The sequence below is a fragment of the Empidonax traillii genome, unplaced genomic scaffold (assembly GCF_003031625.1).
Source record: "Empidonax traillii isolate 1590-97213 ecotype Southwest subspecies unplaced genomic scaffold, ASM303162v1 scaffold38:size1800464, whole genome shotgun sequence".
In the NCBI taxonomy this organism is placed as follows: Eukaryota; Metazoa; Chordata; class Aves; order Passeriformes; family Tyrannidae; genus Empidonax; species Empidonax traillii.
This window is the reverse complement of record NW_020955231.1, coordinates 350,755-376,007: the sequence shown is the minus strand read 5'-3', so window position 1 is coordinate 376,007 and position 25,253 is coordinate 350,755. Positions and strand designations below refer to the sequence as shown.

The 25,253-nt window shown below is 50.8% G+C and overlaps 3 protein-coding genes across 11 annotated transcripts in view; 2 read left to right on the top strand and 1 right to left on the bottom strand.

Moving 5' to 3' along the window:
- Window positions 1-3,213: 3,213 nt before the first annotated feature.
- Window positions 3,214-14,303, top strand: CUEDC2 (CUE domain containing 2). 4 transcript variants are annotated; one of them, XM_027878083.1, is made up of 10 exons: window positions 3,214-3,286; window positions 4,052-4,180; window positions 7,255-7,348; window positions 8,197-8,340; window positions 8,659-8,720; window positions 10,141-10,274; window positions 11,121-11,291; window positions 11,621-11,682; window positions 13,356-13,416; window positions 13,784-14,303. In XM_027878083.1, the coding sequence occupies exons 3-10, from the start codon at window positions 7,275-7,277 to the stop codon at window positions 13,928-13,930; spliced, it is 855 nt and encodes a 284-aa protein (XP_027733884.1). In that variant the 5' UTR covers window positions 3,214-3,286; window positions 4,052-4,180; window positions 7,255-7,274; the 3' UTR covers window positions 13,931-14,303. The 4 variants fall into 4 exon arrangements, with proteins under 4 accessions (XP_027733884.1, XP_027733886.1, XP_027733885.1 ...); XM_027878085.1 differs by lacking the exon at window positions 3,214-3,286 and adding an exon at window positions 3,570-3,746; XM_027878084.1 differs by lacking the exon at window positions 3,214-3,286 and adding an exon at window positions 3,570-3,908.
- Window positions 14,304-15,084: 781 nt separating this feature from the next.
- FBXL15 (F-box and leucine rich repeat protein 15) lies at window positions 15,085-18,690 on the bottom strand. 4 transcript variants are annotated; one of them, XM_027878080.1, is made up of 5 exons: window positions 18,243-18,338; window positions 17,595-17,842; window positions 17,233-17,483; window positions 15,937-16,439; window positions 15,085-15,579 (listed from the first exon to the last, which is right to left on the bottom strand). In XM_027878080.1, exons 3-5 carry the CDS (start codon window positions 17,410-17,412, stop codon window positions 15,390-15,392), a joined length of 873 nt encoding a protein of 290 aa, XP_027733881.1. In that variant the 5' UTR covers window positions 17,413-17,483; window positions 17,595-17,842; window positions 18,243-18,338; the 3' UTR covers window positions 15,085-15,389. The 4 variants fall into 4 exon arrangements, with proteins under 4 accessions (XP_027733881.1, XP_027733882.1, XP_027733878.1 ...); XM_027878081.1 differs by lacking the exons at window positions 17,595-17,842; window positions 18,243-18,338 and adding an exon at window positions 18,668-18,690; XM_027878077.1 differs by lacking the exon at window positions 17,595-17,842 and having other exon boundaries at window positions 18,243-18,375.
- A 73-nt stretch (window positions 18,691-18,763) lies between these two features.
- The window catches only part of PSD (pleckstrin and Sec7 domain containing), a 47,273-nt gene continuing 40,783 nt past the window's right edge, over window positions 18,764-25,253 (top strand). For all 3 annotated transcript variants that reach the window (XM_027878060.1, XM_027878059.1, XM_027878057.1), the window contains exons 1-2: window positions 18,764-18,938; window positions 21,463-21,581. The gene's annotated coding sequence lies outside the window, so the exon portion shown is untranslated. The remainder of the gene's footprint in view (window positions 18,939-21,462; window positions 21,582-25,253) is intronic.

Below are 25,253 nucleotides of genomic sequence, written 5' to 3'. Positions count from 1 at the left end.
ACCCCGGAATGCGGAAACGGCGCCAGCCAGAGGAACGCCTGGCCTTACAAAGCGCTCCCGGCAGAGGGCACACGGTCCCCATCCCTCTCGCTGCCCTGGGAAGCAGCGCTCTCCTAACCCCTGGGAAACTGGAATTGGAAAGCTGGACTCTCTTTTGGCTGCAGCAGAAAATCTGGGAGCGGTGGGCGCTTTCAAAGGGCTGTGCATAAGTTTTTTAAATTTCTATAGAGTTCTGAGCCTGAACACTCATTTCTATTAAAAAAGAAAAAAAGAAAAAAAGAAAGAAAAAAAAAGGACAGTGCTCAAAAAATAAAAGCAGTATACAGAAATTAAAGCTATGCACTGATATTCTAGGCTTAGCAACAAGAAAGTATTTTGAATAGTCTCAAGGACACATATGGATGGGTGATAGGAGTAACAAAAACCGATGGGAAATTAAGCCAGAATATCAGGAAACACATCCCAGGAATGTGCTCCTCTCTTCAGATTAAGCCCCATCACTGGAGCCTTTCAAAGCTAGAGTATAGAGAAATACCCATTGTAGGAACATACCTGCATTAAGCAGGGGCAAAACCAGGTGGAAAGGGTACTTTTTTGTTCTCTCATTTTGAGTCAAATGTAAAGGGAAGCACATGTAGCAGTTAAAATTGCTCACATACAAATATCATGCACCCACAGATTAAAATGTCACAGAACAAACTCATTTTGGGTGGCAACCCTGCCCGTGGTGAGGGGTTGAACCTAAATGATCTTTAAGGTCCCTTCCAACCCAAACCATTCTAGGATTACAAATACATTATACCACAAGGAGTTAATAATAGGCTGGAGAAGGAACAATTTTCCTCTGGCTTGATTCAACACACTTGCATTATTCATCACATTTGTGAAGGAATATGAATCCCATCAAATAATTAGATGGTGTGTTAACCTTCCTGGTTTGCAGCAGCCTGTGACTGACAAGTAGAAGGGTTCTCCAAGAGCAATTTCCTGTGCTGTCGCTCCTTTCTGCCTGGACTCTCAATGAAGGGTGCATTTTGTGTGTTTGTATAGGGAATCCCTGTGGAGTTTTTGTTGAGCTTTAGGTCAAAAGCCTCTGAATTTAACTTTAAATTGGGGAACTAATTAAATATTTGTTCCAGTATCTATTACCAGTACTACAATACTGGTCCTCTTCTAGTACTGTAATTAAAAAAAAAAAAAAAGCCACCCTCTTACATCAGTTTCGATTAGAGTAAGATGTGAAGGTGAAGCCTAGTGTGGTTTTCTCCTGCCTTAATTCCCCCCAGCACAGACTACCTGGATCATCAGCCCGGTTGATGGTCAAGTTCAAAGTATTTGTAGTAGAAAAAAAACAAAACCAAAAACAAACCAGAGGTCCTGTCTGGTGTTGTTCTGAAAATTGTGATATAAAAATCATAGGATTTGTAGCATTTACAATTTGCCTGAACTGACAGACTCTGAGAACTCTCAAAATTTCTTATTGGCTTTAAGGTTTCCAAGTAAGTCAAGGAAGATACAAAGCAGACTGAGGCTAAATGAATCCTTAAATTCTGCTGACGAATAGGATGTCATGAACCACCAGTGGAAAAAGCTGGTAGAAACTCATAGCATAAATTAGTTCAGGAAGTTCTGTTCTAATTCAGTCAAGAACTGATGAGGGAATCTAGGTCAAACAAGGCAACTGCAGTTGTTTGTCATAGCTTTAAAGATCGTTAAATTCTAGGGGCCTTACCTGTGCTACTTCATTTTCTTCAAAACTTATACTTCACTGTGATGAGTCCATCCCAGGATGCAGCTGCATTTTCAGCATGTTCCTTATACAGTGGCTCACACAAGTTGAAACTCATCCTAGAAATAGCAGGCTTGCTAGGGGATTTTCAAACTGTTTACCAAATTAGGATAAAAACACTGATCGAAGCATAGATAATGCAGCATAGCTGATTACTTTCAGTCAATGTATGGATAAGTGCAGCTAAAAAGAGTCAAAAGCAGAAGAAATTAAAGGCAGTGAATACTTCTACAATGAAGCATATTCAGTGTCAGTGTATATACACAGTGTCAATGGAGGAATGCATGTACTTCACACCATCTATAACACTGCTGCTGCTTTTGAGAACACACGCAGGATCACTCTCGAGGAGAAAAGACAACGCAGAAAGAATCGCGTCTTGTCGATATCACCTGGGGAGTCTTTCTGCTGTACGTTCTGCAACCGGACTTGTCTATCTCGCATTGGCCTTTTTAGCCATCAGCGCGCTTGTAGCAAGCGTGGGTAGAGCCCCTCTCAAATCTTCATTCGCCAAGCCTAGCCATGATGATATACACAGTGTCAATGGAGGAATGCATGTACTTCTAGAGAGAAATAAACAATGGGAACAAACGCTGCTCTTAATGAAACTGGAGTGAGTGTGACGTTCCCTACCCAGCTGGCACGACTCCGGATTTTTCTGGTACCGCCAAAGGCAGAATCAGGCTCATTTACTTGGTATTTAGCAACACCTGACTGTGGAGCATGAGCCAGAGAACAACTATGGCTTGCTGCTTTGAGATTTTTCTGAAGAAACAGCTGGGATAACTGAGTCCCTTCTCCAAAGCTGTCCCGGGAAGCACTAACTGTGTGTCAGAACTAAGTAATCCAGCGAGCAGGGCAAGAGCTGCGCCCCCGTCCCTATGCTGCCCTTGTCCAGGTGGTGCTCGGTCACAGGTTGAACTCCGTGATCCCAGAGGTCTTTTCCAACCTAACTGATCCCGGGATTTTTGAAGAGCCTGAGGCTGCCCTAACACACAGCAATCCTCCAAATCGCCAGGATGAAGGATCATATAGCAGCTTGTCAAGCTCGGGTGTAGCGGGGCGGCTTTTTAGTGGAAATGGAAACAGCCTGCTCGCAGCTCCCAAGATCCGGGGGCGATGCTCGGGGAGCATCCCTGACAGGACTTCGGCTCGGGAGAAGCGCCCTGAGAGGCAGCGCAGCTCGACCCAAACGCTTGGAAGCGTGCTGCTTTCCTCAGGGAACATGTCCCTCGCGCTTGGCAGGGAGGGCAGTCCCAGGGAGCCTTTCCCGGGGCGGCTCCGCCAAGGGCAGCCCCGCCCCGCCCCGCCTGCCCAGCTCCTGCCCACAGCCAAGATGGCGGCGGGGGAGACGCGGCGGGCGCGCAGCCGCCTTGCCCTGCCCTGCCGCGCGCGCCTCCGTGGCTGGCGGCGGGCGCGGCCACGTGACGCGTTCAAGCGCGCCGCGCGAGCCCCGCGCGCAGGGGAGGGCAGGGCCGGGAGCGCGCGGGCCATCAGGTGACCCCCGGCGGCGGCGCGCGCCCCTCACCGGGACAGGGACAGGGACACGGGGACAGGGACACGGGCGGGGAGCCCGGGAACCCGGGAGGGAGTGGGGCTCAGCCGCGGCGTTGGCAGCGGGGGGCGGCCCGGGCGGCCGGGCAGGGTGACGCGCAGACCCTGCGGTGCGGGGACGGACCCGCGGTGCGTGGGGCGCGGCGCGGGGGGCTCGGTCCGCGCTCCGCGGGTGTCGGGCACGCCGCGGCCTCGCTGTCCAGCCCCGCCGAGGGAAGCCTCGCCTGGCCCCGGGGCTGCTCGGCCGGCGTGGCCGCTCCAGGGGCAGCAGCCGTTCGTCCCACCCCGCGTGGGGCTCTTGGGGCTCCGGCCGTGGGGACACGCCACGCCACGGGCACCCAGCAGCGCTCTCTGGGCTGTCTCGTTAAAGTCTTGAGAAACAGCTCCTGTTTCGTTCGCCACGGTGATGAGGCCACCAGTACCTTGGGAATATTGGAGTGATGTTGCAGGGACCGCTGCTGGCCTTGCTATAGAAACTGTAGATGGTGAAGAACATCTCGATATGTCAGTGAATTTGAAGGCTGATAGGCACACTATTCTCACAACCCAGTTAGCCTTCCACAGGGTACATTTTATTCCAAAAAAAAAAAACAAAGCTGTACCATATGCATTAGAGGAAACGGTCACAAGTGACATAAAGATACCAGAATACAGAATGATCCTGTTGTTCTCCTGCTCCACTTAATTCAGCTGTCTTTTCCCATAAAGGGCTTCTTCATTCATGGCTTGGGCCAGGCACTCATAGGATGGACCATCGACTCTCCTGCAGGCATTGAAGTGACTTCACGAACACTGGCTGTGAGCCAAGGTCGTCACACAGGTGGCACATCTTCTCAGGTAAGGGCTCCGTGTCTGGAGCACCCCAGTGCAGCAAGATCTGGAGGGAAGAGTCTGGCCACTAGCATTACTATTACTGTAATTTACCAGGGCTGAGTTCTCAACAAAAGCCTTATTTTCATTTTAGAGCATTAAGCAGTTAATTGTGTTAACAAGCACAGTGACCTCAGCCTGCTTTCCCGTAGCAACCACACTGTGAAAGTCCTTTCAGAGACTTCATTAGCAAGACAAACAAAAAATGGAAGCAGTGAAATTATGTCTGTAAGGTGTTACTTAGCCTGGAAAGTTTTCTTTTAGGCCAGCAAAGTTAGAGGAGGTAAATAGTTTAGTGGAGTGTAGGCATGGCTAGTTCTCTGTCCTGCTGATCTGGCTTTTGAGAAGTGTCCTCTGAGGCTGTATGTCACAGGCTACCCTGAGAGGGCCTCATATCCCAGAGAAACACACTTCCCCAAGCACAGACACACTGAGCAGCATAAGACATGCCTTGTGCTTTCTCAAAACAAGTTTTCAGAGAGCATAGTGAACCATCCCAGTGCCATTACTCACTCATTTAAGAATAATCACTGACACTTGGGCTAAATGAACCTTCTCAAGGTGTTTTAATCAATCCCTCTGCCAGCTCAGATTTACCTAAACTTTTTCTAACCTGTTCTGAGAAATATCCAAGGCATATAACACCCATCTCCTTCCACTTGCAGAAACCTTTAGTCATTGGTAGGCAAATTAATGATCTCATAAAAGTTGATATACATCCAAATGGCAGCTCCTCTTAGTTCAGAAACATTTTCCTAAATGGCTCTCCTCAAGTCTGTCTTGTTATTACGAAGTCCAAGGCATAAGCAGTTGTTCCCATCACATTGACTATTTGAGAATTGTTACTGAAACTTGAGTTAAAAGAGCCATCCAAAATGATCTAGCTGTATGCAAACATTTCAGATTTTCACCCTTTTTGAGGAAGGTAGATTTGTACAATTGTAAGCCAACTTTTCTTGAATATAGCATAAGTAATTTTATGCAGCAGAAGGATAATGGTACTTTTTAAAGAAATATTATTCCTACATCTCTTTTATCAAAAAAACCCCAACATTTGACAGTAACATGTTAGGAAGGAGAATGCAAAGGTGATGGGGATTGCTAGGTTCTTGAGATTTGACAGTAGTGTGGGAAACTGTTCAGCTGCTGGTCAATGCATCTAGCACAGAAAATGAATAATTTTCACATTCACATGTTGAGAACTGATACCACTTTTCTCTGCCTGAGGTGAAGAAATACATATGCCACACAATGTTATGTGGATTAAGTAAGCAGTCCTGATATTTCAAACTAAGCCTGTCTTAATGAGATGACACACAGTGCTCCACTGCTCATTCTTCAGTAGTAAACCTCAGTGTTTAAAGACTGTCAGAAAAATAAGAGGGATTTCCAAGACCTGAAGGTCTCTTATTCTGACAGTGCAAAACTGTGAGGCTGTAGCTGTGAAGAGCAAGAGAAGTATCATTTCTTTCTTGCACACTTTTAAAAATAGATTCTGTGCAACATGTTACACAGAGCCCACATTATAACAAGAAAAATTGCAGAAGGACTTTCATAGGTACCTTTGAATCAGCTGACAACTACTGTAGTGATCTTAAAATCCACACTGCAATTACAGCTGGAAGTTTAAAACTATGGTAACATCTTTTCAGGAAGATTGAGCTCTCAGGAAACTGATTTCTCTTGCCTTTGGGTTTTAGATCAATTTGTGCGTTGTAAATCACTCCCACACAAACTGGGCACATAGGATAAGCTCTTCTACTGAATCTCCACCTTAACTATTGCAGGTCACCACTAGAAAAAGTGTGTCATTTGAAGGTATAATGCATAAGGTGTTTCGGTGTCCTGAATTATGTAATTCTAAACTTGTCTGAGTGCCGTGGGGTGGTTTTGTTTATATTCTGCTAGCTCTGAAAGCCTCCTCTCAGAAAATGCCAAACCTTTTTTGATTCCCATGGGAACATGAGAATTGTCTGTCAGAAGCCACACGACTGCTCCACAAGTTCTGTGTCAAACAGACCTGGTCATGTCCTAGTGTGGTTGAAATGAGGGAGCTGCACCACTGGGAGCATGTTGATCTTTGGAAGCTCTCTGGCCAATGACCACATCAGTTTCTCTGTATGCAGGGCCAGTTCTTCCTCAGAAGAACTCAGTGCTTATACCAGGAGTTTGTCCACCCAACACCTTTGTAGACCCCAGTGGGAAGGAATGGCTAAGGAACAGCTTTTCTCCATCCAATTCAGTCCAGGCTCAGTACTGATAGCTGAAGGAGGGCTGTGGGCAGCCCCTTTCTGCCATGGCTTCTGTAGGAGCTCTGTGATTTTTAGAACTCCCCTGAGTTTTGGCTTATCAAGTGCCCCTTGTTGTAGCTGCAACAACTGTAGAATGGCTCATTTACCAAGCATAACAACGGGCTCCTGTTTGGGCAGGATTCCACTGGCAGTCTGTGCCTGACCTGGAGACCTTTGATATTTTGGCTGGCAGACTAGTCATCTGTGCCCTGCTTGGTATTTTCCTGTAAAATATGCTCTAGGTTGTCCTTTCTTTAGGAGACATTACTTTTCCTCCCACTCGTTCCTGAGTCAAGTCCAAGCATTGCTGCAAATGCTTTTAGCTGGAAGGTCCACCCCTTTCTGTAGTGAGAATGCAAATCCACTACCCATTGCTTCCTCACCAGACAACGCAGTGTTCCAGCTCAGAAGGTGTCCAGCTCCTACAGCTGGACACATCTGCATTTCCAGCTTTGCTTCCCAGAGGTGACATTTTAAATTTACAGTAGAGCTGCATTCCTGCAGCTTCAACACAGTCAGGAGAGGCCCAAGATATTGGGCTGCTTTGGGCTGGTATTTCCAGCGGATCCTCATACTGCTGTTTTTTATGGATGTTTTTGCCTGCTGTTACCCAGAGATGACGAGACATTGGAGGCATCTGTGAATTGTTCTGATCAGAAGAGCACATTTGCCTATACTGTACCTGCATTTTGATCTTGACATTTTGCCTTTAAAATCACATGGAGTTTTCTTTTTCCTCCTCTTTTTTAGAGAAAAAGGTTTAGAGAGACATGGAGCTTGAAAGAATCATTCGAGACACACTGACACGCTTCATCCAGTCCCACATCCCCGCAGCAGATCTCAGGTATGTTGAGATAGGCAGATCCAATATCATTGTTCTAGCTTGAACTCTATTAATTGTCCCTCTGTGCATTATATTGAACTCTGTAGCTTTCCCATACTTTTTGTTGCTTTTCTTTAAGCCACATCCAGGATGCAAGTAATTTGCACTGGCTCTGAGAGGAATGCTTGAACAGCTATAGTTTAGCATTGCAATCTAGCAATGTCATTCCTTTGATGATCGAGATGATTAATTTCCTGTCCAGTAATACCCATTAGAATATGAAATTTCCTTCATTCCACAGTGCTCCCAAAGGGCTTTCTGAGCAGGATAATGCTATGTCAGAGCTCTCCTGTTTTGAACTGTGCCTGCATGCAGAGATACAGCTGCCTTGAGGCTAGAACACAGCAGCTGGTTTTGCAGCTGGTGCCAGTAGTGACACAAGGGTGGAGAGCAGCAAGCAGAGAACACTGCATCCCACAGAAAGTGTAGCTTGACAGAATATGATGACCTCACCTGAAACGCCAGTCAGCATAGTCAGTCAGTCAGGGGTTTGAGCACTTGGAATATTTTGGTTAGCTCAGCTGAAGCACCTACAGGAGCCTCTGGGCACACTGGGGCTTTCATTCAGTGCTGCCCAGGAGGCAGGACTGCAGGCAGTATTTTATCTGTTAATGCTTCCCACTCAACCACTGACCAGCTGCTGCCTGGCTTTACTGGTGGTATGTGCCTATAAGACACACTCCACATAGGTCCTTCTGCTGCCATATTAAACAGACACAAAGTTAGGGGGAATGGGGATGTAGAGAGAAAAAAAAACCTGGGCCTCCTTTTGACCCTGCTACCATGTCCTGTCTTCTCTCTGTCTCCAGTGGGATGGATGATGTTTTCTTCTCCTATATCACGGGTGTCCTGGAAGAGCTGGGCTCACCAGAGTCCTCTGAGGAGATTTTTGACATGGACGCCTTTGTGGAAATGATGGAGGCATATATCCCTGGATTTGCAGAAATCCACAGGTATGTAATTGTTGCTGCTTTTTATGTGCATGCCATGCGCTCGGGGCCTGGACCCAGGCCCCTCAGTACCGTAAATTCTTTTGTTGTACCCAGCTGAAGATGTATTAGTACCAAACCTGTGCAATTAAGTCAGTCTTTGCCTGAATACACAGATGCTAATCCCAGTATAGTTTGCAAGTACGTCCTTGGCCATCTGAAATACCAGTTGATTTTATTGGGCTTCTCATCAAGCCTTGTCTTTCTATAAAAAGGTCGCCAAGTAGGATAGGCTAGCGCTTTTATTCCTCACATTAATAATACAGCTTCTGTTTCCTGCAGTGGGGATGTTTGTGAAATGATGTTCTCCCTCTCAGAAAGGCTTGGCGAAGCTCGCAACAAAGGTGAGTTACACAAACTATTTCAGCACAAGAAGGAATATTCTGTGCATGTTTTCAGTCTTCATATTTGGAGTTGAGCAATGTCACAGGATAAAATACAATCTTGTTTGCCACATAAGGTAGCCTGAATTGATTGACAGGGGTTTTTTTCAGTGTTCAGTCAGGTTTTGGATATCAACACATGGGAGGTTGGAGTCATATGGAATACTGTCCAAGACATACTGGAGTGAAAAACACAAGATCTGTTCTCCACATACCTCTGTTGAGATCAAATCCAGAGTAACAAGGAAGAAATAGCAGACACAGGGCTGCTTGTTGAAATTCTGCTGTAGGTTAATTCAGAAAGTGAGGATTTTTGCCTGCCTCTGATACGCATCTAAGTGGCACTACCACTGAGCAGCCTTTATCAGGTGCATCGTCAGATAGAGTATCCAGCTGAATACATGTATCACATCTAGGCTTAGCATCCTCAAAGCTCACTTCCCATTCATCCATGGACCCTGGCACAGATGCTAAATGAGTGATGTGCTCTGTCCTGCCCTAGACTACACTATGCTAATGGCCCTTTCTAACCTCAGCATTCACAGATCAGCTGGACTGCTCTATCAATCAGCCCCACAGGTACTTCCCACTAAAGAACAGACAGGTTGAAGTGTCTAGATATTAAACTTCCCAGGACATACAAATCTGGGTTTTGCTTGTCTTGTAACATCTATGCCGTCTTGCCAGAAGGCTACACAGTGTAGAACAGACAGTCCTGTCTTTTATCTTACTTGCTGCTTTCTTGAACTTGACAAAATCTACTGCTCTGCTCTGGTGTCCTGCATCCTACCCTTTGAGGATCCTGATGTAGCCAGAGCATGGAAGGAAAGCACTATTCCAGTCTTAGATAGGGCAGAGAAAAGGTGAGATGATTCTTCTTGCAGTGGCAAAAAAACAGCCTGTAAAAGAGAGGCATTAGAGTAACCTGATAACAGGATCTGCTGGCTTACATGCAGTCTGGGGACTACCACAGTGTATTGCCGAATTTAAAATCAAAACCACACCTTATTTCAAAGATAGAGCAAACACCAGGGAATTCTTAGAAAAGTAAGAAAAATACCTTAAGTATCCACAACCAAAGCACTAGAGAACCAAGAACAGAAAGGCAGAATTGAATTTGCAAGCAGCCCATGCCCTGTACAGCCTGGAAATGCAGAACTCAGGCACTGCAGGACGTGCTCGCTCTGCCTTCCTGCAGGTCACTGTGAGCAGAGCTGCAGCTGTCCCAGCTGAGGACAGAAGGAAGAGTAGTACTTCCAAGTCTTGTCACTTAAGAGATTTGCTTTGGCACATGATGCAGTAGCAATCTAATGCCAACAGAAAGCACAAAGCTCTAGCCTTAGTGGGACTGTACCTCAGGAGATATCACTGTGTCTTTAAGAAAAACCTGGCCAAAAGGCTGTGGAAAGCAGGAATGAAGCACCCTCTGAAGACCTCACCAAGGGCCAGGAGCCTGGAGCTGGAGCCTGCAACGGGGAAAGGCTGTGCACTGTAACAGACGGAGCCAGGGCCCAGGTATGAGTACCCTGCAGAGGAGCAGGAACACTTGGGACAATCACAGAGCACTAGGCTACTAGCACCACCTGAGGGCATTTTCCAGCTCTGGAAGCAACCACAGCATAGGCTGTGACACAGCATCACTGTGTCTGTGATCTCCTGATTGTATGGCCTGAACAAGACTGTGTCAGAAAATTATGTGCTGACAGAAGACTATGAGCCAATGCTCTAGCTCATTCTTTCCAGCAGCTGGAAAGGATGAGCCAGAGCAATGGCACTGAGAGCCTGTCCCAGCGCCCTCAGAGATCCCACAGCAGCCACAGCACTGTAACACCTGCCGTATATCCCCCACCTCCCCCCTCTATGCTCTGTTTGCTCTTTCTCCAGTACTGATCTATTTCTGCTCTGCAGCATAATCATTCTGTATCCACAGCTTTCTAGCAAATGCTGCTATGGTGATTCCTTCTGCTGTAGCCTCAGGTCAGTGTTTAGCAGCCCCTTCCCTTTCTGATCAAAGCACACACAACTTCACAAGGTGTGCAGGAGTTCAGGCATTCGCACCACAGTGTCCAGAAAGCTCACTCCTAAGGAGACACATAGCATGGCCACACAGATGAGTCAGTCCACAGCAGCCCTACTTGAAAGTAAGTTGAAACACAGAGGGAAAAGATTAAGGAAGAGTAATGGTTTGTGTTTCCAAGGATACAGTTTCCTGTTAGCTTCAGGAATGGGATTTAGCAACATTTGTAAGGAGAGAGAGCCTCCGGCAAAAGGCAAGCTCAGTTTCCTGACAGTGAAAAACCAGAGACCCTGGCCCTCTCCTCACTGCATCCTCAACTTACCGCTGTCTCTTGCTCCAACTAGGAAGGCGATGACTTGAAGGATGGGTTGGAGCTGCTACTGGAGATGTTCCCAGCCTGTACCGTGAGCCAGGCAGAGAAGGCTCTTGCCATGGCCTTGGGGAACTTGGAGGAGGCAGTGCAATTAATTGTGGAGGAGAAGGTGGAAACGGGCCCGGCAGGTGTGAGTGTGAAGGTACTGTACTCTGACTGGGTGGCAGGGGGCCAAGGAGCAGAGCAGAGCTCAGGGACACACAGGCATCACAGCTGTCTGCTACAAGCAGAAGCTCTGACTGCACAATGAGCCAGGAGGATCACCCAGAATAACAGCCCCTCTCCCTCCCCGGGCTCTTAGTATTAGGCTGTGCCCACAACCGAGCCAGCAGCCCAGTGGAGGTGTGGCTGGCACTCCTTTCCTGCAGGGGCTGGAGTGCTCCATCAGCAGCTGGGCTCACCAAGCTAGCAGGGGCAAACTGTACACTCCACATATTGTGCTGTTCATTCACCCACCTTGTCTCCTCCCAGGAACTGGCACGGCCCCGCAGAACACCCAACCACGAGGAACTAAAACAGGTTATCCTGCAGAAGTAAGTACCCAACAGCAAAGAACCCCTAATTTTGCAGGAGGAGGTGGCAGTTTGGGGAACAATGTGGTCTATAAAGAACTTGGGCTGCAAGATGCTTAGTAAGGAGGCTGTGAAGCAGATTTGGGTATAGCTGAACACATCTAAGCACAAATATAGTCATCATCTGGAGTGGAAAAAAACAACAACAAAAACCAAACAAAAAAAACCCAAACAAAACCCCACAACAGCTGAAAAACCCAAACAGGTTTGGTTTTTTTTAGAGCTCTGGTACAGAAACAAGTCACCTGTACCAGCTGGGTCACAGCACTGGCTGTGTGTGAGGTTTCAGCCTCCTGCAGATAAAGTGTAAATCACAGTACTGTTGGCTGAGGTCCTGGTTAACGTTTCAAGGCACAAACATCATGCTGCAGCTCAGGTAACAAACACATGGTGATTTGTAGAACTACAGCAACTCATTCATACCTCAATCCTTGGAGACAGTCCAAACAAGGCTAAAGATATCTTTAAGAGGCTGTCTGTACAACAACACTGAGAAGATTAAATCTCAGTTGCTGAAGGTGAAAAATCAGTGTATTGAAAGAAACCTCACTGAAGGCCCCCTATGAGCTTCTTGACAGTGAAAGTATCTTTAGATTCGTTTACCTGTATTTATTTCTAAAAGCATTTAATTCTCAATAAGAGAAACTGTGGTTTCATCGATCTGCTTTAAGATTTCAGCTTTCATGAGCAGGCAGCTTCCACACATCTATCCAGCCACATCTTTTCCACCACTTTACATTCTCCCCAGTGACAGAATAACCAGTCGATGGGCTAGGAAGGATAAAGCAAGGCAGAACAGCATCCAGGCAGAAGTAGCAATCTCTGTCCTTGCCCACCTCCTGTCCAGGCTCATATCAGAATGCCAGGTAAGGGAACAAAAAAGCACCAGCTGCTTATGTTTCTGAGAACTTCAGTTTAATGACATTTTGGCAACATCCTGTACTTTAAACATCACTCAAGCACAGGTACAGAGAGCAGATCGCCATAGCTGAAGATAACACATGAGCAACTATACTAACTACTGAGGGAGCAGTCATGGTCAGCTGTGCTAAACCAGCACCAAAATCTCAGAGAGTAGCAACTCAGCAGTACAGCAAGCAAATGCTTGGACCCTGATGTTTCAGTCACATAGGAAATGAGGTGATGCTTTTATGAAGTTGCTTCCAGCAAAGGCCTGTTTCATAGTCAAGTAGTAGATGGAGTGTGAAAGAAACACCATCGTTCAGGGCAGAAGCAGAGAGACTGGTCCTCTAATCTCATCTGTCTCCTTTGGCTGCCATCACTTGGACTGAGGAGGAGCAAAGCTGCCCTAATGGGAGAGCACACCTGACCTCAGCACCTCTCTCAGTTCTGCAGTGGCTATCAGCATTCTCAACCACCTGAGTTTTCAATACTTTTCACATATAGCCAAGGATGCTACTCCAAGAGAATCCTGCAGGATTCTCACCAGAAGGATGACACTTCTTGCCCATTTCATCTAGAGGGGAACATCAAGTGCTCTTTGCTGCAGTCTAGTCACATAGGACACATTGCACAGCCACAAACCAGCCCGGGGAGAAGGGACATAGGCTGAGAGTAGTCCCAGGCAATGTAACTGTTCACTAAATGCTTCTTGTGTGCAATGCTGCTTTCAGATACATGATGGTGGATAGTGCAGATGATCAGAAAACACATCGGCCAGCTCCACCTAAAGAGGTAAGCACAGCAGTCCCAGCTCACCAGCGGTTTGAATGTCCTTTGTTACAAAGTTTAAAAAATCAGGATGCAAGTCCCAAAAGCAAGAGGTCAGCCAAAGGCAGGACCATTCACAGAACCTCTTACTCAAAGAGAGATTAGCTTAGCTAAGGCGCTGCAGGGTCTGTCAGTTATTACCATGGCTCTTGCTCCCCCTCATCAGATAACATCCTTTCCAATTGTGGCCAAGATTCCCAGCACAGATGATGGTAAAGCAGCCCACCCACCCACCTACCTCCCAGAGTGCAGCTCTGCTTCTGCTTGCCCCTTCCCTTTCTCAAGCAGTGTGGCTGTCCATCCACTTGATGTTAATGTCTTTCCTCTCCAGGCTCCCAAGAAGTTGATCCGCTATATTGATAACCAGGTGGTGAGTACAAAAGGAGAGAGGTACAAAGACATCAAGAAGCCTGAGAGTGAAGAGATGAAAAGGACCTACATCAGCCTAAAACCAGCCAGGAAATACAAGTTCCACTGACAGCCAGGTTCTGCTCTTCAGCCTTCCACCTCACTGGCCAGGCATGGCAGGATGGACTGTGGTGCTAGGAATGAGGGACTCCTCCACCTGCAGCTAACTTGAACTAACCTGGGAGCCAGGACACTGTTTTCAGCTTCCTCAGCTAACCTGGTTGACAAGGAGGAGATTTCTCTCCCTTGTGTAGCTATCCCTCTGCCCTCAGGGGCACACTGCGGTGGCTCTCTGGGGCCTGGGCATTCTCTGCTATTCCTTGCATGGGACATTTTTAGATCTGAGATGTGGCTTGTGCTTTTGCAGCAACCTTTTTAACAAGTCTGTGTGCACTGTTGCTCTGAGTGCCAGTATTAATAAAGATGATGTGAGTTGGTGTGTAGTTCTGCCAGAGCATGCACATGCTTTACAGACACTGTCTCCAGTCCCTCCTAGGGCCAAAGATAGAATCAGGGTCATCCTCTCTTCCTCTCATTAGTCTCTTGCATCACATTCACTACAAGATGTGGCTGCTGTTTGATTAACTGCCTAGCAGATACAAGTGCTGAGGTTGAACTCCAGAGCTAGACTCTCCCTGCCAACATAACACGCAGCTCTTCACAAACTTCAGCTGACAGTAGAGCCAGTGCTCTTGCCATTTCTCACCACTATTGAGTGCCAGATTTCCAGCCATGCCACACAGAGCAAGATAGAGTAGCAGGCCTGGGCACTACTAAAATGTTAAGTCAGAAGCTGGAAGAAACAAATGGCAATGACCAACTGCTTTCAGTGACAGCACAGCTAGGTTTGGTGCTTTTCTGTCAGTGAAACTGCAGTTAGGAGTGTGTTCCCCCTGAAAACATCTCCCACCTTGCCCCAGCCTAAACCAGCACCCTAGGCCAGGACAGACATACTGCCTGTGCTGGAGCCATTCCAGTCCTTTGGTGCCAGGCTGGCCAGTGGCCACAGGCCAGAGCAAGGCTTACTGCCCTCCTCCCAGAGCTCAGAGGGGCCTGCCCTCTCCCAAGAGGAAGGTTGGTAGCTGTTTTCCTTTCTGCTCCAGCTGGTCTGGTTTGTTCCACAGCTCTGCTGGCATGCCCTGTACACCCACCCCAGGGGACCGTTCCCATCACACACTCCCCTGCTCTCTGGACAGCTGCCGCTTAGAGATTTAAAATACAGCAAATAGTAAATCCTATCTATTAGCTGGCCTGGCCAAGGCCTGTTCAGCACCATGGTGTTCCTGCAAGTCACTCGCTCTCTCCACACCACTGCAGAGGGAGTTACTTTCCCCAGAGGCAGCAATGAAGCCTATTCGTGAACACTCAGTGGCTACTAAACAGCCCCAGAGGAAAGAGTGAGTCCCACTCAGGCCAGCCTCACCAACGGGACCGACCTCTCCCTCTGCACGTCTCCACAGCAGCCAGTTCCGGCATCCTTCCGGGATCCCAGCATTGCGTCAGTCCCCCCCTCCCCGGCAGCAGCAGTTCTAGATCTGAAGGTTGATGAAAGGGGCGAAGCCAACCACGTCCTGCAGGAGAACAAGAGCCCTCTGCAGGGGAGGCTCCACATCCAGCTCCACCCCACGGCTTCGGAGGACGCTCAAGCTGGACTCAGCCACGTTGTGGCAATGCTTGACCTTCAGCGAGCGCAGCTTGGGACAGTACTCAGCCAGGACCCTGCCAAGAAAGAGAGCACATGCAAGTTGCAAATCAGGATTCCTAAGTGCACCATTCACACTCTACTCCCAGCAGCCCAGCGCTCGTGACTGTACCATACATGCATCATCCTTTGGAGCAGCACCCTGGCAGTCTGAGAGAAAGTCAAGGGATGAGGTTGAATCCCAGACCTACCCTCCTTAATATGTTGGGAAATTTGCGTCAGTAGCATACAGTGTCTCTCCTGAAGGGCCTGCTAGTGGCTTCTCTCCCAGACTGAGCTCTCACTGCTTTCAGCAGACATCTGACTCCTCTCTGGTTCTCTTCCTACCCCAGTCATCTGCCATGCCCACCTTGGCTCCCCACATTGCTCAGTACCTGATGGAGTCATTCTTGACTCGCAGACACCCTGTGAGGTCCAAGTGCTCCAGCTCAGGGCAGCACTTGGCAGTCTCCTCAACGGCCACGTCGCCGACGTTGGCATTGACGGCCAGCGACAGAGACTTGAGCCTGCTGCACTTCTGCACCAGGTAGCAGATGGCCTCGTCCTTCAGCTGGCGACAGGCTGTCAGGTCCACAGCCTCCAGGGCCTTGCAGTGGTCAGCCAGACTGCGCAGGGCCAGGCTGTCCACCCAGTCACACTGAGCCAGGGACAGCTGGCGCAGGTTGGGGCAGCTCAGCGAGATGGTCACCAGCGCGTGGCGGCTGAGCTGGACGCAGCCCTTCAGCTGGATCTGGTGGAGGTGGTGGTTCTGCTCGATGACTGGGAGCAGCTCGCAGTCCGTCAGCCAGTCGGAGCAGTTCTGGAGTGCCAGCTGCTGCAGTACTTTGTTGTCCTTCAACAGGTTAACAAAAGCAGCTCGAGGGATGCCAGGTCTGATCTGTGTGGGGAACCCAGGAAGAGTGAGGCACCACCCCAGGCTTTCACATCAGCCTGATCCTCACCAAATACCCTCTCCCCCTCCTTTCTTCCACTTTGACAGCGGTGACCAAAGCCACCCCCTGTCCTCATCCTGGGGCAAACCCCACCATCAAACTCCTCTCCTCATGCCAAGGCTATTGCCACAAGCTAGGAAGATGCTCTGGCTTCTCCATCCCACATTATCACTCCTGCATTTATATACAGGAGTGATAATGTGGGATGTGCTCACCAGCTCCACATATCTGTGCTCACCAGCTCCACATATCTGCTCTCCAAAAATCTCTTTGCTAGACCACTCTGCGTCCTCACAGAACAGCAGCTACTCCTGTCTTTCCCACTCCTAGGCAGTGTCTCCCAGAGCCAGCAGAAGCTTTCCTTGATGATGAGGCACAGAGTTACCCCCCATCAGACCCACCCTATTGCACAACCTCTGTGAAGACCAACAGGCCATGCCACTCCAGAGCTGGCTTGTGTTTCTGCCAGCCAGTGCCCTATAATGGCCTAGGTGGAATTTCCAGGCTTACTCCTCCCAGGGCCTCTTGCTAAAGACAGTGGCATTGCTGGGCCCTGAATCACTACCTCTCCTCCCTGAGCCCATCAGTCCAGTCTGACACCTGAGCTATTAACCCAAGCTACTGAGCAGAAACTACCCTCCTTGCCGGGGGGTTCTTCTCCCCACACAGATGCTCCCCTGTTAGCTCCAAAGCAGTAGGACATCCGTGTCCTCCCCCAGCCTCAGAGCCATCCAATACCTGGCTTGAGTCAAAGCAGCGCATGTTGGCCAGGTACAGCTGGATGAGAGACTGGAATGACTTGCTGACCCTCTGCAAGCTCAGGAGCTGCTGCAGTGGCAGATGACAGAGAATGTGTGGAAGCAAGATGTCTTCCCAGGGCAGGTCCAGGAGGCATCCCCCGGTGGGGGTCAAACTCATCCTCAGACACCAGAGAGCCAGGCTACTGTGGGAGCCGGGCTAGATCACCTCACACCTACTGCCGGGTGCCTCTAGGAGGAACAGTCAGAAAGAAAGACTCAGCGATGTTTCCCACAATCAGCCCACAGGGTAAAGTTCCTTGGCGAGCTATCAGCAGGGCATGTGCCTGCTACCTGCGTCACCTCCTCCCCAACCCGGGACGTTCACTGCTCAGGCATCCGAGTCCACCTCCCCACATTGCCCTCCAGGAGTCCTGGGGTGGGACTTTCTACCAGCCGCCCAAGGAGTCCCTGTCCCTCAGTGAAGCAGCAGGAGGCTGCTGCAGCATCATCGCATTGCTCGCGGGGCAGATGTACCCGGCTCTCACGTCTGAGCATCGCTCTACCCGGCAGCTAGTCCCCGGCATCCAGTGCCGGGCCACTCGGGCGCCCTGCGAGGGGAAGAGACCAGGTCTCCGCTCCCTCCTGCGGGGAGCAAGGCTCCGGGCCCCCTCAGGGTGTCCCTCCGAGGGGCGGGCACTCAGCACCTCTGCAGCGACGAGGCCTTGGGCCGCGAGAGGAACCGGCTGAGGAGTCCCGGCAGCCCGGGGCCTCCCGAGCTGCGGCTGGAGGCCGGTTAGACTCGGCCCCAGCAGCACCCGCAGCTGGGGGAGCCTCGCCCGCGGCCGTTCCTGCCCCGCCGTCCAACGGGGCCCCGCTCGGCCCCAGAGCCGCCCCCGAGCTACCCTGCCGCCGCGGGAGACACGCCGGGGCCTGGACGCCGCCCCGCTCTCGGCCGCAGGGCCCTGTGGCGCGGCGGCAGCGCAGAGCAGTCCCACCGTACCCCGGTACCTGCGGCCCCGGCGAGGCTTCCCCGGCCCGTCCATCCCGCCGCGCCGCACCCGCCCGGACACCGCCGGCCGCCCGTGACGTCACCGCGCCGGGCGGAAGTGCGCGTGCGCCACCGCCCCGCCCCGGCCTGGCCCCGCGGGCGGCGCGCGCGGTACCGGGGGTGGCCGGGCAGGCCGGAGCGGGGATCTCCCGGGGCTGCCGGGCCGGGGCACCGGGCGGGTGTGGCACGGCGCTCACAGGTCCCGCTGGTGTCCTGGCAGCTCCCGCAGGTGGCTCCCAGCGGCACGGCTCGGAGCGCACACCGGGCGCACTCGCTCCCCCGGGCGCACCGTCTGTCCCAGTTCCTCAGTTGTCCCAGTTCCCCAGCGCACACCGGATCCCCAGTGCACACCAGTTCCCCGTGGCCTCAGCTCCCCGGCGCACACCTGTGGCTGCAGCCCCGCGGCTACCCTGCTTCCCCCGCGCACACCGCCTGTCCCAGTTATCCCGACTCCCCAGGGCACAGCAGGTCCCAAGCGTACACCAGCAGCCCCCGTTCCCCGCGGCCCCTGTTCCCGGCGCACACCGGCTGTCCCCCGTTCCGTGGCCCCGGTCCCAGCGCACCCCTCAGCCCCACCGGGCGGGTGGCCGCGCATGCGCCCTGCGGCGGCGCTGTCCGTTCAGCACCACGCGGACCCGCCGGACCCGCCGCTGCCGGTGAGCGACGGCCCCGCTCCAGCCAGACCCCCCGCCCCGCCAGACTCCCCCGCTCCAGCCGGACCCCCCGCCCCGCCAGACGCTCCCGGCCACCCGCCCGGCTCTCTGCTCTCCCAGCGAGCTATGCCACCCCTCGCCCGCTCGCGGGAGCGGCAGGACCCCTGGGAAAAGCCGGTGCCTGGGGCTTACCGGCCTCACGACACCCCCGACCGGCTGCCGCTGGGCCCCGTTCCCCCGCCGGTACCGGGCTTCGTTCCCCCGGGGCGGCTCCCGCCCACCGTCCCCAGCCCGCACCCTCCCTCTTTGTAGGCCGGCTTCCCCCACCCCACTCCCCGCCGGTGCCCCGCCCGCCCCTGCAGCCCCGGGATGCGAGCGGGGCCCAGCCCCTCGCCCGCAGCCCCCGAGGGGAACTGGCCCGAGCTCCTGCCCGCACAGTTGCCATAACGACTCCGCAGAAACAGACGCTGCTCTTCCCTCCCAGCTGCCGCTTGCGGAGCGGGCACTCCCCCGCCGGTGCGGCACTCGCATACCACAGCCCCTAGATGGCCCTGGGCAGGTGACCCCATCTCTGGCTCGGATCTGAGCCCCGCCGCCTTGTGCAGGATCAAGCTGCTGATCACTGCTGGCATGGCCACTATAGAAATCCACCTGGCAAAAGAGCAGGGCCCACATACAGTGAACGAGTCCCAAATCCCCGGTCCCGACTTTCCTGGAAAGCAATAACCTGTCTATGCAACGTGGTCTGCTCATTCCTTCACAAGGTGGAAGCTGGTTTGCAGAACGGTTTTCTTTCCCCAGTGCCTGTCCTCTGGGGGAAGCTCCCCACGCTGTCTCCCCCTGGACATGTGGCTCCCCAAGTTAGCACAGTACATTTCTCACTTGCAGAAGAACAAGCAATGCAGGGATTTTAAATTTTCTTCTGGAGTTGAGAATGCCCCTGGCCATGTCCAGGGACAGCCTTTCCTTCCCCTGGGGTTGGGGCACTCTGTTCTTAAGTTCCTGCTGAGAAATGTGCCAGTTGGCAGAGTCCCTTAATATTCCCCATCTAAGTGAATGACTGTGACTGAAGTTGGCTACAAGGAGGGTTTTTGGAATAGTGGTCTTGGTCTGGAGATGAGGTGAGGGAGCACCAGTGAGCAAGGGATTGCAATGCTCAATTACATCTGGCCTTTGCGGAAGGCTTTCTGTGCCAAAAACAGACCTGGCTGGGAGCCTCTAGCTTTTGTTGAGTCCTTGCTGGAAGGAACTGTGCTGTGGATTGCTTGTTATCCTTCCTGAGCAATATGTGTGGCAAGTGGGACCTGCTCTGCTCCCGCACTTACCTCTGTTTATGTTTTTCATTTCATCTGATCCAGCCGGGCTGGCTGAGTCACTTCCGCAGGAGCCTGCTGGTAGCAGGGCTCAGAGGCGGGCAGAGAGTCAGCCCAGGCAGACTCTGGGTACCACAGTGAGGTTGGGAGACACTGTTATTTTAGAGGTGGAAGTGAGACATGGTTGTATTTGTTTTGCCTCCGTGGCATTCCAACCCTTTCCTTTCTTGTGCTGCACATGCAGAAGGAGAAGACTCTCCTACCTTTAAGACCTGGCGCCAAGGCAGAGCCTCGAGGTTTGGTTAGTGCAAGGCCATCTTCACTGAGACACTCACGGCACCACTGAGGAATCACACTTAATTCAGCTCACTTCAGCCTGCTTGCAGGACAGCATTCACTGTGCCAGGGCTGGAGGACTGCTGCCTCTCAGGCAGTACTGACTTTTTTTCAGGTGCAGCTCTCAGGGTCAACACTGCCCTGGGAAACAATGACCAGCTCTTAGATCCTGCAGCCTGAAAACAGGTTTCCTGATTCATCACCATAGCAAGCACGGTGGGGTGCTTACTCTGACAACCCTCTTTAGCTTCTGAGTTCAGTGCAGCCTTTATTTTGCTGTCTCACCAGTTAGAGGAGTGCAAGCAAGATGGGGAAGAAAAGGGTAAACATGCCAGCTTTGTCAGGGTATAGCAAGGGTAACTGCCCCTGAAAGGGCAGGCCCTCCCCAGACACAAACCAGTTATTCAATACCTGCCCAACAGGGGCAACTGAGTCAGGCCCAGCCTCATGATCAACAAGCAGGGTCATGATGATGGGGCAGGGCTGAGGTCCACCTGGGACACCAACCTACAGGAGAGGGTCCAAATCAACGGTGCCAACAGCCTAGCATAAGAAAAGCTTAGCTAGACTAAGATGGAGACTAGTGCTCCTATAACACTTGACAGAAGATAAGAGCCCCAGACTAATCTTAAACAGATCCACTGGGCCTATGGGCTGGAGCAGTGGAGGCTCCAGGGGTAGCTGGTTAGGGCCACTAAGGTTTATTAGTGTCCCAAGAGCCCTGAAAACTGTTGGCCTTTGGGGGAATTGGTAGGCAGGCAGGCAGGCTACAGCTACAGCTACAGCTTCTGAGATGCATGTGCTAGGTACTAGGAGTTATGGACACTTCCCAGCTATGAAATGTGAAACCTTCAGATTGTTCTCTTTCTTCTCCCTAGATTGTTTACAGATGCAGAAAGAGCATCAGAGGCCGTTACTGTATTGTAGAGGTGTGTGCTGAGACACAGCTTTACACCATCAGGATGTCCAGTGAAGCCAGAAACCTAGGATTACAATGGTAAGGATCTAAAACCAGAACTGGTTTTATGCTCATGTCTGTAAAGATTTCCTATATGCAGACCAATTGTGGTGTGGCTGTACAGCCCTGAAGTACAGGGAGTGGGAGATGTTACCCGTTGTAGCTTCACAGTGAAGGGACAGCTCCAAGCAGACAAGCTTGAAGAACAGAGCTTTGTTCTGCTCTGCTCAGTCAAGATTTGCAGAAAGCTTCTGCCTTTCTGGTGACATATGCTCTGCCTAAGGTGGGTCTGCATTCCTCCTGAGAGGCATTTGTAAGTCTCCTTTTTAAGCTTCAGCGAGATGCACATTTTTAGTTGAGCCATAATACCTCAAACTGTCTGCCAAAACAGCTTTGAGTTGGCCCTGACGAGTGCTGGGTTGTGACACCTGCAGTTCTTGCAGGACAGCTGGGGAAGTGTATTACATAGGTACCTCGAACAAGCAGAGGACACTGTTCAGTTCCCTGGCTTTCCTGTTATCCCGGTGACCGCTGATGTCCTGTGAGGGAAAGCAGGGCTCCTGCGTCAGGCCTTGAGCTGATCCGTAGTAATGAGAGACCAAGCTGAGCTCTGGGGGGAGGAAACAGATTAGCTCACAACAACTGCTGCTGCAGCTTTCTTGTGTATTCCTTGGAAACATAGGGTGCTAGCTGCTCTCAGAGCCAAGGCATGGCACCTTCATTCTCATGAACATCCCCTGAAGTGAACAGAGGCTTCAGCCAGCCTCACTGCTGTGAGGCAGTGCTGGTGCCTATCTGTGCTTCTAAAGAGTCTAGAGGAGCAGTTTGCTCTTCACCTCATCCTTTGGGAAGCAGAGATGACATTTAGGAAATTGGGGCTTGAAGGGAGGGGAGTCTTGTGTTTAGAAGAGCTTACCTCAAGTCAGGAATCCCAGTCTTTGGTTCCCAGAGATGCTCCTGATTTGCTGGCTATCATAGGCGAGTCTTCCCCACTCATGCCACTTTACGTTTCCCTTGCATTGAAAATGCAGTTATTTCCATGTCAGAGGTGTTATAAGAGGTTGGTTTGGTTTCCTGAAGCCTGCTGGGTTCTCCAGAAACTGGTGCTGTCAAAGGGTACACAACTTATTTTTAGGAGATCAGTATGCCGCCAAGCCAATATTATTCCAATGTCCTAAGATCTATCACCTCATATGATGGCTTGGCATCCTGCTGGCTAAACACCTTTGTCCTTGCAAAGACTTTGGGGTCATTTCCTTTACAGTTTTCTATTAGTCTCAAGTGGGGCAAGAGATAAGATCTTGTCAAGGATACCAGTAGCTCTGCAGTGTTCACTCCTTTAAGATGTGAGAGCTAGATGAATGAAGAATCACAGAGGTTCAGTAAAGCCTCTCAACACTGTTTTTCCTTGGACTTTCACCGGGTTCTTTCAAAGGATCTGGCTCCATCTTTTCGCTGGCTGCAGGATAAGTCTGACAGCCTCCATCACTCTCAAGGTTGGAGTAGACCACAGCTGGACTTCTTGATTGCATGGGAGAAGGTGTTGAGCTCACACGGCAAGTTCTGCTGTCAGTGAGTGCTGAGATTGCACAGTGCTACCAGAAGCCAATTTTAAGCTGGTGAAACCAGAACACATGATGACTTCTGTTCAGCTCTTCCCTGTACATGCCCCCTTCCTCCTTCTCTTATTGAGAAAAGAATCTGACTATACTGTCAGGGCTGAAAAAAAATAAATAGAAGCAAAGCAAGGCCAAGTTCTGCAAGTCATAGCTGAAAGAGGAACATTCATGAGAAGCTACACACAAATGCAGGGTTATTCTGCAGCATCCCCCTCAAGAATCTGCTGCACTCAAGCTTTCAGTGTGTCCTTTGCATGTGTCACACATCTCCATGATGGCAGGTTTTACTCAGTTTTCTGGATATACTTGTAATTACTCCTTTGTAATGATCTTCCAGGGTTTCCACACCTTTTATACAATTCTGTATGTGCTGTGTTCTCGCTGTGCTGGGTCAGGCTGTGTATCTGGGGCTTATTGTCTCTTTTCTGCAGAAAATGCTCTTGTATTCATTACTCTTACTTCCCCTTACACCCTTTCCCCATTTGAATCTTGAGGATGAAGGTGTGGGGAGGGGATCACATCTTACTGCTGCAGAGATTAGCTGGAGAGCAGCTCCAGAGATCTGTGCTGAAGCACAAGCATGTCCTGGGAGGCTACACCAGAGAAGTGTGATTTGCATTGCTTCTGACTAAATTTGTCTCTTTGATGCAGTGACTCATCATGGTGAGGTGGGTCTGGTGAATGACCTGCTGGCACCCAAGGATCTCTGTCTTTAGCGGAGAGCCCACCTCACTAGCCAGAAATCTCCTGCTTTCCTTCAAGACCATCTTTCCCTGAGCATCTTTTTACCAAGCGATACTCCCACACAATTGTTCCCCTAACTGCTGTGTAGGGAGATTATTTATGGCTCAAGTTGTGCTGAGGCCCCACCTCCCACGTCCCCAGGACAGGTTTTATCATGCTGTCATTTCTGTCTTCATGTTGACAGAGCAATGCTGGTGCAGGAGGAAGCCCGCTCACTGTGCAGGTGCTGCCTGTCGCTGGGACAGAGTCTAAGGGGATTTCTGTAAAAGCAAGTGTTCCAGGGGCATTACAGAAATATTTTGTTACAGGCCACTCTGAGGACCAGCACACAGCTTTTGACACCATCTTTCTATACTTCTGCTCTTTCAAGTCTGTGCTCCTCCTGTGAGAGGGAGAGCATCAGGAGCGAGCTGGGACACTGAGTAGGGCGCTGGCAATTGGGCAGGCAGCAGCTATCCCTCACATAGACTGTAGTCTACACTGGTTCATCTCTCTGGTAAGACATTTTGCAGTCTGCCCTCTTCTAGAGTGCCTTTCACCCTGAAAAATCCTGCTATGGTCCCACATGACTGCCCCATACAGGGAAGCTACAAGAGGCACAGAACAGTGCAGTTGTGCTCTCCCCTGTTCCCCGCTTGGAGGGGTGGGGCGAGGGGGGCCTGATGGCAGGACCTACAGTGCTGTCTTTTTACCCTGACTAAGCTGTAAAGCAGCATTTGTATAACAGACTGTCAAGGGAGGCTTTTTTTACTGTTTATCCTTAACCACCAGTCTGGTGGAATAACAGATAAGTGCATCAGCCCATTAAAGACTTGGCTTATGCTGCAGTGGCTTTTTTAATGTACGACTAGGAAGTGGTTGGGTGTTGGCATCAGAGGCAGAAGGCATTAATTAGAGCCATGTAGTTAAGTCTAGGCCCTGGGGGAACACATGCAACCTAATTGGTTGCCCTGGAGCCCTCAATGCAGAGATGAGGGGAGTTCATCTTCCCTTGTCGTCACTGGGACTTATCTCCTGCAGGGCTGGAGTTGCTATTTCCATGATACTTCCAGTGAGCCGGGTGAGGAGAACCCATCTGCTGCTGGAGTGACTGTCCCCACTTGCTAGGCTACAGTGTGCCCTGAGTCTACAATACAGCTGCACCGACTTTGGCAGCAGTGGGTCAGAATATGCCCTTCTGCCCTTGTGCCTTAAGCACAAACTGCTCAGGAAACAGCTCTGACAGCCCACTAGGCTCAGAGGAGCAGTCCTGGGGTGCACTGGGGTGTTTACCCCAAGTAGAACTCGAGCTGCAGCTGCAGGAGAGGCACCTTTCCAGAAACTGATCTGAAGCAGGTGCCTCTTGCAG